This window comes from Mandrillus leucophaeus, unplaced genomic scaffold (genome assembly GCF_000951045.1).
Source record: "Mandrillus leucophaeus isolate KB7577 unplaced genomic scaffold, Mleu.le_1.0 Scaffold436, whole genome shotgun sequence".
In the NCBI taxonomy this organism is placed as follows: Eukaryota; Metazoa; Chordata; class Mammalia; order Primates; family Cercopithecidae; genus Mandrillus; species Mandrillus leucophaeus.
Genome location: NW_012104654.1, coordinates 2233511 through 2245167, shown reverse-complemented (window position 1 = coordinate 2245167; position 11657 = coordinate 2233511). Strand labels below are relative to the sequence as shown.

The window sequence follows — 11657 nt, the reverse complement described above, 5'->3', positions numbered from 1 at the left end:
GTGTCTAGCAGGAGGATTGTATATGCACCAATCAGCACTCTGTGTCTAGCTCAGGGTTTGTGAATGCACCAATCAGCACTTTGTATCTAGCTAATCTAGTGGGGACTTGGAGAACCTTTATGTCTGGCTAAAGGATTGTAAATACACCAAGCAGCACTCTGTGTCTAGCTCAAGGTTTGTAAACACACAAAGCAGTGCTCTGTGTCTAGTTAATTTGGTGAGGACTTGGAGAACTTTCATGTCTAGCTGGAGGATTGTAAATGCGCCAATCAGCACTCTGTGTCTGACTCAGGGATTGTAAACACACCAATCAGCACCCTGTCAAAACGGACCAATCAGCTCTCTGTAAAATGGACCAATCAGCTCTCTGTAAAATGGACCAATCAGCAGGATGTGTGTGGGGCCAGATAAGGGAATAAACGCAGGCTGCCCCAACCACCTGCGGCAACCCGCTCTGGTCTTCTTCCACCATGTGGAAGTTTTGTTCTTTTGCCCTTTATGATAAATCTTGCTACTGTTCCCTCTTTGGATCCATGCTGACTTCATGAGCTGTAACACTCACCATGAAGGTCTGCAGCTTCACTCCTGAAGCCAGCCAGACTACGAACCCACAGGGAGGAATGAACAACTCCAGATGCACCATGCTTAAGAGCTGTAATGCTCACCGCCACAGTCCACAGCTTCTTTCTTGAAGTCAGGGAGACCAAGAACTCACCAATTCCGCACATGCTGGGACAACAAGCGTGCACCACCACACCCCAGCTAATTTTTGTGTTTTTTGTTGAGATGGGGTTTTGCCACATTGCCCGTGCTGGTCTCAAACTCCTGGATTCAAGGGATCCCCCTGCCTCAGCCTCTCAAAGTGCTGGATTCAGGCGTGAGCCACCGCATCCAGCCTGGACTCACAGATTCTTATTTTATTCAATGGACTGTAATTTACCACCATCTTCATGTATTTTGATGCTTAGATTGTCTCAGATTTGGCCAGTGGGAATCCTATCAAGCTGAGTTGTGTCAGGATTGTAACATATTCTGCAGTTAATTTGGGTATACTGTCCTGTATATTAAGCCACCTAGTAGTATGATTCGCTTTTCTTAAGTGAGGCTTCCTCTGAGAAGAGCTTTCACATGCCATCCTTCTTTTCTACCAACAAAATGTATGGCTCCATGCTTTCCTTTCCAGATCTAACCACACAATGTCTCAGCAGAAAGTATTGTTGAAAGACTGCCTGTTTCAAAATGGATCCCCAGAGACTGGAGCCTTACTTAAAAGACAAGTCTGGGGTAAAAGCAAAGGAAGGTACTAGGGTCCTAGGATTGTCACCAGTTACTGACCTTTTGGAGAGATGGGGAGATCAACTTTCAAATTCTATTATTGAGAGACTAAATTATGGAGTCCACACAATGGACATTTAGGTAATAATGGGAATACGGACAGAGTATGACTGGGTAGGCACCTGAAGAACTTCTAGGGCAGCTGACTGTGTTCCATTCGTTGATATGGGTAATGATTACAAGAGTACCTTGTAATGGTTTACTATGTTATACATTTGTGTGATTTACTGCATCCTTTTTTAATAATAAAAAGTTTTTAAAAGTGTATTAGGAAACCTGTTCTTAATCCCTTGGACTAATTGCATAGGACCACATTCTTCTGGAACAAATTCAAAAACTTTCTCTGCAGTGTCGGCTTACCCTCCTGACAAAGCCTTTTAGTTTGCCTTTGATAGATGACACAATTTCAAATCATCTTTAACCTTTCCAAATAAAAACTAGGAAGCGCCTCTCCAGGAAGATGCTCTGCCCTGGAATTTTAATTGGACTGTATACTAAGTATTATGAGTAAAGACATTTAATGGTCTTTCGTGGGCTTTTGGACTTACATTCCTTTACCTGAATGACTTCCTGACACTTTCTTGTCTGGAGTATTTGGTTTTAAAGCTTTCATTTGGTTTCTACATGAGAATTATCCTTTTCCTAGTTGGTCTTGCTTTGTTTTATTTGGAAAATAATGCTTTGCACATTATTTATATGTTCAGAGACTAAACTTCAAGACATTCTAACCGAATAATGTTTTCCTATGTTCAAATCACTACATTTTTACCAAATTCAAAATTTTATCCTCCTTTTTTTTTTTCCCACTTCAAAAGCATTTCAGTCATTTCCTACAGGGTTTAACTGAATTTTTTGAGTAAACTCCAAAATGTTTAAAATATATGTTTAAAAACTAACTTGCTGGGCACAGTGGCTCATGCCTATAATCCCAGCACTTCGGGAGGCCAAGGTGGGTGGATCACAAGATCAGGAGTTTGAGACCAGCCTGGCCAATATGGTGAAACCCCATCTCTACTGAAAATACAAAAATTAGCCGGGAGTGGTCGTGGGCGCCTGTAGTCCCAGCTACAGAAGAATCAGAGTCCCAGCTACAGAAGCTGAGGCAGAAGAATCGCTTGAACCCGGGAGGCAGAGGTTGCAGTGAGTCGAGATTGTGCCACTGCACTCCAGCCTGGGCGACAGAGTGAGACTCCATCTCAAAACAAACAAACAAACAAACAAAAAACTAACAACTTAACTTTGACCCTGAAATATTATTCTAATATTCTAGAGCTATTCTTACCTATTTAAAATGTTCCAAATTTCCTGGCTGTAGTTACTCCCTTTGTTAGAATTACTCAGCAAGTTTACCTTTCTTTTGATCATGTTTCTATTTTTATTGTTTGAAATACCCTGCTTGTTGGTGACTTAATTTTTCCTGCAAATTAATTACCATGCTCTTGTACTATTCCATGAAGACTTACAACTTGGAGCTCAGCCAATGTTTTGAATCTGGCCTTTCCATCTGCATCTACTTCCTTACATAAGGGGTTTTTCCTTTCTTTGATTTTTGAACCTAATTCATTCAACAAGTAGATTGGAGCATGTCCGCTAATCCCGACACTATCTTGGTAAATCAGTGTCCCATAGGACCCACAACCTCTAGGTAAGGGTACTTTTATCCGTCAGGCTACTGCAATTGTACCATTGCTGAGCGTCGGATAGCTTGGGTTTTGAATCATTGGTTTTGTTACAGTGTTTTAGTAAGATTCTTTACTATTATAATGGGAATGCTTTTCAGAACTTATTTGGAGTTAACTTGGGTCTCATTTTCTATGAACACGTTCTTCAAATATCCTAAAGCTATGGCAAGATAAGCAACATCTTGATCTGTACAATGAGTGCTTTAATTCTTGCACTTTTCCACAGTTGTGATTACCTCATGTAGTTCAGCGGTATGACTGCCACATCACTCACATATGCCATCTCCTCTGTCAATTACTGGAAAAGTACCAGGCCTGATGTGTCTGCCTTATAAACTCCCTCTGAGCACTGTGGAGAATTGTAGGCACATGGCTTCTCTGGAATGACAGTATATTAGCTTCCACATTATTCATTCAGTAGTCAGAGATTTCACAGATAATCTCCAAAATAAAATGAAGGAAATGCATTTTAAAGATCACTCTTTTTGAGTCTAGATGAATGAATCAAGGGACCACCGTCAAAAATACAGAAGTTCCAAGAAGATTGCTGGTTCTAAGCAGTGAGCTCAGTTATGAACCCAATGAGTGTGAAATAGGCAGAACCCCCAACTGAAGGATTTCAAGCAGTATTTGAAGATGAAGGATTGAAGCCAGGACCAAAGATATAGACAGCAGTTGAAGTCTTGAAAATAGACACTCTCTGACAAGAATAGCAAAACAAGAACAATAGGTGGTCAATGATTGGCTACACTTAAGAAATAAGAAGAATCAGTGAAGGACACAGAAGGAACAACCTGAAAGACAACCGGGGAGATCAGTGTCAAACAAAGCCAGAGAAAAAGCCAATTTATGTAGGAAGGTGTAAACATCCAGCTCAAATATTAGAAGAGGGCTGAAGATGAAGGCAAACTGAAAAATTATCACTGGTGACTCTGGAGAATCATAAAAAGCATCTGAAGATTTTTAAATAAATGAGGTTTATCACATTCCCATCTTCTGAACTCATTTTTTTTTTTTTTTGAGACAGAGTTGTGCTCTTGTCACCCGAACTGGAGTGCAGTGGCATGATCTCGGCTCACTGCAACCTCCACCTACTGAGCTCAAGCAATTCTCTTGCCTCAGCCTCCTGTATAGCTGGGATTACAGGCACACACCATCACACCCAGCTAATTTTTGTATTTTTATTAGAGACGGGGTTTCACCATGTTGGTCAGGCTGGTCTTATAACCCCTGACCTTGTGATCTGCCCGCCTCAGCCTCCCAAGGTGTTGGGATTACAGGTGTGAGCCACCACGTTCAGCCAGCTTTATTCTTTAAGGTGGGGTCTCACTCTGTCACCTAGGCTGGAGTGCAGAGGTGCAATCTCGGCTCACTGCAACCTCCGCCTCCTGGGTTAAAACAACCCTCCTGCCTCAGCTTTCCGAGTAGCTGGGATTACAAGCATGTGCCACCACACCCGGCTAATGTTTATATTTTAGAGATGGGGTTTCACCATGTTGGTGAACAGGCTGGTCTCGAGCTCCTGACCTCAAATGATCTGCCTGCCTTGGCCACCCAAAGGGCTGGGATTGCAAGCATGAGCCACCGCACCCGGTCTTCTCAACTCATTTTCTTTGCCATTTGATCAGGAATCACTTTGAACAAAGGTAGTAAAATAATCAACTGCGAGGTAACAAAATAGAGGGTATCACATAAACAATTCAATAAGCTTCTAAGGGAAATTCAGCTCCTACTGAAATTCCAAACCTATGCATTTATTCAACAAATATTCTTTGAGGGTGCACTGTGTGCCAGGGACTGGCCTAGCCAATGGGCACACACAGTGGGCACAGCGTGGTAAATTAGACCTGAAACTTAATACTATACCATTTGCATACCACCAAAAAGAGAGGGAAACTTATGCATCATTCTACATTGGCATTTGGGGACCATGTACACAAATTATACAGGCAACTTTTTGAAAACAAATGTAAAACTATTTATTATTTCAATAATTACGTGAATTGCTCATGGAAGATTCAGTTTTGTTGTTTATTCAGATACAAAGTGGGTAAGCAAAGGTATGTGCAGTGGCGCATGCCTAGAGTTCCACTACTCTGGAGGCTGAGGTGGAAGTATCACTTGAACCCAGGAATGTGAGTCCAACCTGGGCAACATAGTGGGATGCCCTCTCCAAAATAAAACAAAAGCAAACAAAACACTTCAAAAGTAGGCACTTTTGAAGTTTTAGTTGCAATGGACAATATCTTAAACATTGTTTTCTTAATCTAATCTATATAAACTTTATGAAAACATCAATTCCTTAAACACTTTTCTTAATCTGTTCTGCACAAACCTTATGGAAAATAAATTAGTTAATAATAAATTATTAACTAATAAATTGTAATAATAAATTAGTTAATAATTTATTGTTAACTAATAAATTAGCTAATAATTTATTGTTAAGTAATAAATTATAATAAATTAGTTAATAATTTATTATTAACTAATTTAAATTGTTAAATTAGTGGGGATTGAGTAGACAAGGAAAGCAATACCAAAGGAAAAAAAAAGACAGCTTGGCCAACATGATGAAACCATCTCTATTACAAATACAAAAATTAGCCAGGTGGTGGTGGTTCACACCTGTAATGCCAGCTACTTGGGAGACTGAGACGGGAGAATCGCTTAAGCCTGGGAGGCGGAGGTTGCAGTGAGCTGAGATTGCATCACTACACTCCAGCCTGGGTGACAGAGTGAGACCCTGTCTCAAAAAAGAAAAGAAAAGAAAAGAAAAGAAAAGAAAAGAAAAAGAAAAAAGAAGAATGAATTCCTGCAGAGCCCTGAGATTGTAAGACAGTGACAAACCTTAGGCCTATATCACAGTGTGTAGGGAGACCCCCTGAAACTATTGCTATGGAATAAAAGATGAAATGCTCCTGATTATTGTAAATACAAAATTGCATGCAGGATTGTGTAAAGACAATGCCAGGTTGGACTGCCAGAATGAGCCAACAGCACGTGATGTGCTTCCCCCTCCAGAGAGCCTATGAATGGACGTGCAGTCAGGGAGGTTTCACATCACCAAGATTCCTATCCCAGAAAAGCAGATGTTCATAGCTCTGGAAATGGAACGCGACCCTCGTGGAGAGCCTATAAATGGACGCACGGGGGGTGTCTGTCCATATGGATAAGATAGGGCTATAAACGCCCTCATCTTACCATGGCTCTTCTAGGCCTCTTTAGGGTTAAGGCATACTCCCTTCTGAGAATTTCTGGTCTAACCAGTTGTCTTGCTTCACATCCTGTTACCATGGATTGTTTGTAACCAGCTCTTGCTGCAACTGTTACTGGTGATTAATATTTTGCTAATCATAGGTAATGGAAAGACGGTGTTTCTGTTTTAAGGCTCTGTTAGAAATTACTGATGCGCATACTATATTGTAAATTCTCACTTCTGTATACTCTACTTCTGCATACAGATGTTATGTTAAAGGATTACTTCATCCCCATGTGACCATCTCACCTCATAATCAAATGACCCTAAATCCCTCACTAACCTACCCCTGCCCTCACTAAACTTAATAATAAATGTTGGTATATCCAGTGCATTGTTGGCACCGCGGGACCAGAAGGCAGTGACCCCCCTGGACCCAGCTTTCACTATCTTGTGTGTGTCTGTTATTTCTTGACCTGCCAATCCGCCTGGGAACAAAGAGAGAGCCCCGTTGCATTTTGGGCTGCTGGCCAGATCCCACAATAACAGTGTGTAGGATTTGTAAGTGGAATTATCCCATGTAAACTAGAGTTATGGAAAAGCAGTGTACAGACTAAGTTCCATGCAAAATTAATGACCTTAGCATTTATGCTGACAGTCTGTAGCATTAGAAAGTAAATTGTGGCCGGGCATGGTGGCTCACGCCTGTAATTCCAGCACTTTGGAAGGCCGAGGCAGGTGGATCACGAAGTCAGGAGATCAAGACCATACTGGCTTACACGGTGAAACCCTGTCTCTGCTAAAAATACAAAAAATTAGCCAGGCGTGGTGGTGGGCACCTAGAGTCCCAGCTACTCAGGAGGCTGAGGCAGGAGAATGGCATGAATCCAGGAGGTGAAGCTTGCAGTGAGCCAAGATCACACCACTGCACTCCAGCCTGGGTGACAGAGCAAGACTCCATCTCAAAAAAGAAAAAAAAAAAGAAAGTTAATTGCTTTCTGGACATATGGTATTTGGTAAATAAGCTCAACGTTATACTAGGTTCGAGATGCAAGGATGCAAATAGACTGCATTTCAAAAGTTTGGATAATTCAGTTTGGCACTAGAACACAATTTATGGGGGAAGCAATGTAGCAAGTCTTCAGTATTTAACTAGAATAACAGTTGAGAGAATTTACATGTATGTATGTGGTCCTTTACATAGGTATTTTCATTTCATTCTTACCATCATCTACCACTGCATTTTACACAGGAGGAAACTAAGGCCCAGAGAATAAAAGTGACTTGCTCAGGGTCAGCCAGTAAGTAGCAGAACAGAGGTCAAACTATCATTTTCTCAGTGCATCTAGACAAAATGTTTCTCAAAATATGAACCAAGGGTCACCTATGTGAGACTCACCAGTGATAGGTAAAACACACAATGGAGAATTAATTTGGAAACACCAAATTGAATATTCAAATGCAGATTCTTGGTCTCCATCTACTGAATCAGACTCTGAAGTCAGGGCTTCAGGAATTTCCAGTTTTACGAGCTCTCCAGGTGATTTTTATGAATGCCAAAGTTTGAGAACCATGAAAGGAGGTTAGGTGAAAGCTGCCATATGTAATAAATTTACATAAAGTTTTGATTGGTTTACGTCAGCCATTTTAAAAACAGGATGATGATAATTAATTGTGAGTAATCTCTAATGGGTACAATTTAAGACAGTATATAAGGTGTATTATTTACCGCTTACCCCTTGCTGGCTTCAGCATTTTTTGCAGGAAACTTTCTCTGAGTTCCACTATTCCAAGCTATTGTTCCAAATTGCCTTTCTTCTACTCCTGAACCCACAAACTCTCTCAGATGGGTAAACTGGGTTTTCTGTCACTGTTATTCCTTTCAGAGCTCCTATTAGGGCTCTTCCACCAGCTCCCCTGTCCCCCAGCGCTGCACTGCTCAAGCTCAGGGCTCCTGCTAAGGTAGCCCCGTTGTCTCGCCCTTCAGTCACAATTATGATTATTCACCAGGACCTCATCAGCCACGATGAGATGTTCTGCAACATTTACAAGATCCAGGAGATGGCTGAAGGGCTGTGCCTGAAGGTGGAGGAGAAGATGGTCACTAGGACAGAGGGTAGCATTGATGACTCTCTCATTGGTGGAAATGCCTCCGCTGAAGGCCCAAAGGGCAAACGTACAGACAGCACTGTAATCACTGGTGTTAAGATTGTCAAGAACCATCCTTTGAAAGAAAGCAGCTTTACAAAGGAAGCATACAATAAGTACATCCAAGATTACATGCAATCAATCAAAGGCAAACTTGAAGAACAGAGACCAGAAAGAGTAAAACCTGTTACGACAGAGGCTGCAGAACAAATCAAGCACACCCTTGCTAGGAGGCCGAGACAGGTGGATCACGAGGTCAGGAGATCGAGACCATCCTGGCTGACACGGTGAAACCCCGTCTGTACTAAAAAATACAAAAAACTAGCCGGACAAGGTGGCAGGCGCCTGTAGTCTCAGCTACTCGGGAGGCTGAGGCAGGAGAATGGCGTGAACCCGGGAGGCGGAGCTTGCAGTGAGCTGAGATCCGGCCACTGCACTCCAGCCTGGGCGACAGAGTGAGACTCCGTCTCAAAAATAAAATAAAATAAAAAAAAAAAAATACCAGTTTTTATTAGTGAAAACATGAATCCAGATGGCATGGTTGCTCTATTGGACTACCATGAGACTGGTGTTATTACAGTAGGCAGCTAGTTATGCATGAGCAGGGAATAAGAGGTCTCCACCTACCCCCACCAGGAATGTCAGGCGACCATCAGGTGATGGTCAGGTGGTTGTTAACTGTCTCTCTAAAATAATAATTGGTCATGGCCAGGTGTGGTGGCTCATGGCTGTGATTCCAGCACTTTGGGAGGCCAAGGCGGGAAGATCACCTGAGGTCAGGAGTTCTTCCCGCCTGGGAAGAACTTCCCACCTGGTCAACAAGGTGAAACCCCATCTCTACTAAAAATACAAAAAAATTAGCCGGGTGTGGTGGCGTTCACCTGTAATCCCAGCTACTCCGAAGGCTGAGGTATGAGAATCACTTGAAGGAGGCGGAGGTTGCAGTGAGCCTAGATTGCTCCAGTGCACTCCAGCCTGGGTGACAGAGCGAGAACCCATCTCAATTATTATTATTATTATTATTATTATTATTATTGGTTGCATCCAGCTCCAGGGAAAGGCAGTCTCCTAGTAGATAGAAAAACACCCGAAACTGGTGATAAGGAGCTTCCCAATAAGATCTCAGGAACTGAGTGAGTGGGCTCAAGCTTGCACACTAAGAGGCAAAATGGCAGAGTTTAACTGGTATATAACCACCTAGGAACATTTGGCTGGTAAGGGAAGAATACCTCAAGTGAGTATGCGTACAACTCCAGTAAACACACTACACATATTTCCCTCTCAGGCGCCAGCAGGCCACTGTGCATGTGGGCAGCCCACCCCCAGGGAGGAATCTGGGGAGAAGGGATGCAAGACCCTGGAAGCATGCCAACATATAAAACCCCAAGTCAAAGGTCAAACGGTGCAGCTGATCTCTCAAGTTGCCCGCTTAGCCCTCTTCCAAGTGTACTTTACTTCCTTTCATTCCTGCTCTAAAGCTTTTTAAGAAACTTTCACTCCTGCTCTGACTCTTGCCTCTGCCTCCTTGATGGAATTCTTTCTTCTGAGAAGGCTAGAATTGAGGTTGCTGCAAACACGTTTGGATTTGCCACTGGTAACAGTGTGACCCCATATATAATTTTCTTTCTTTTTTTTTTTTAAATACTTTTCAAAACCTTTTGACTCAATTGTTATTTTGTTTTATTCTACTTATATATTTTTTTGAGACAGGGTCTTCCTCTGCCACCCAGGCTGGAGGGCAGTGGCACAATCTCAGCTCACTGCAACCTCCACCATCTGGAGTCAAGTGGTCCTCTTGCCTCAGCCTCCTAAGTAGCTGGGACTACAGGCACGTGCCACCAAGCCCGACTAATTTTTGTATTTTCTGTGGAGATGAGGTTTTGCTGTGTTGCCCAGACTGGTCTTGAACTCCCGAGCTCAAGCGATCTGTCTGCCTTGGCCTGTCTGCTGGGATTATAGGTGTGAGCCACCGTGCCCAGTGATTCTCTTTAAGGATGGTTTAGAAATGTAAAAATGTTAACAAATTTGGCAATTACTTTGGATCTCTCACTTGTCATCATAACTGGCTTCTACTTGTCATCCACATAACACCAGGACTTCGAACAAATGGGATTGATATCATCTTGAGCTCTTCATTTATTTTGACCATAATTTATCTGGAGTGTAGACATTGTCTTTAAGAAAAATATGTCAGGTAGGTTGTCTAAAAATTAAATGCATTTAAACTCATTTGAGAGAATGCCTTTTAGTTTAAAACGTATTTAAACTAAGCCCATCTTGTAGTGTTCCTGGAGAAGCTAAGCCTGATTGTAAGCCACTACTAGAAAGAATAAGACTGTCATCAGATAACTTCCACAGTGGAAACTACTTATGAGACTGGAATATAAAAAGCAAGAATCAGGCTGGGCCTAGTGGCTCCTGCCTGTAATCCTGGCACTTTGGCAGACTGAGGCAGGAGGATTGCTTCAGCTCAGGAGTTTGAGATCAACCTGGGCAACATAGTGAGACCCCATCTCTGAAAACAGATATATATATATATAAAATTTAAAAACCCCAAGAATCAAAAGTGTTAACTCTGAATTGCAGTAAAGGGAAAGACCATGCTCATAGCAATGCCAGCATCTGAAGTGGAGCCTTTTACATTTCATCACTTACAATGGAAGTAGTTAATTCTGAAAGAGACTATCAAGAGAGTAAAAAGAGACTAATTTAGCTGGGACAGAAAGAAAAAGAACTTTCGGTAGGGGGGTCAGGAGAGTGGCAAGGTCACCTGTGGCTCTTTGTAAAGCAGAGTTATGTGTTAAGTCAGGATTTATTGGTTCCATAGCTGCCAGAACATTTGTCCTACTTTTCAGGCATCTCTACAACATTTTCCCCATAATCTCCTGGGTGAAATGCACATTCGCATTCCAAGTCACTTTGAATGGGAAAACCTTAATGAAAAAGGCGTTAATCACAGATACATCAGGAAATATACTACAACAATATTGTCACAGCTGCAGCAGGAAGTCGTGGTGAGCCTTCCTGGTTATTGTTTAATGTTGTTTTGTGATAAATAAACAGAGTTCAAATGGATAATGAAGAAACCATTTCATCATCTCTGCGTGTGTGTGTGTGTGTGTGTGTGTGTGTGTGTGTGTGTCTAGACCTCCCCAGCATCCCTCTCTAATTCCCCTCCCATTCAACACATCAGTTTTCTCTCTCATTCATTTCGTTTATTTATTTATTTATTTGTATTGTTAGTAGAGACAGAGTTTCACTATGTTGGTCAGGCTGGTCTTGAACTCCTGGCCTCA

At 42.0% G+C, this 11657-nt stretch overlaps 1 protein-coding gene across 1 annotated transcript; it reads left to right on the top strand.

Moving 5' to 3' along the window:
• The first annotated feature begins 8208 nt into the window (after nt 1-8208).
• Nucleotides 8209-10372, top strand: LOC105549395 (translationally-controlled tumor protein-like). The gene is made up of 3 exons (XM_011993910.1): nt 8209-8588; nt 8847-8944; nt 10341-10372. The coding sequence occupies exons 1-3, from the start codon at nt 8209-8211 to the stop codon at nt 10370-10372; spliced, it is 510 nt and encodes a 169-aa protein (XP_011849300.1).
• Nucleotides 10373-11657: the final 1285 nt, after the last annotated feature.

Excerpts from the sequence above, each read along its gene's own strand:
- LOC105549395 (XM_011993910.1), top strand. The coding sequence starts at position 8,209 with ATGATTATTCACCAGGACCTCATCAGCCACGATGAGATGTTCTGCAAC. Across the intron at positions 8,589-8,846 it reads CAAATCAAGCACACCCTTGC|TAAAAAAAAAAAAATACCAG; the intron begins TAGGAGGCCGAG and ends AATAAAATAAAA. Across the intron at positions 8,945-10,340 it reads GACTGGTGTTATTACAGTAG|TGATTCTCTTTAAGGATGGT; the intron begins GCAGCTAGTTAT and ends CACCGTGCCCAG.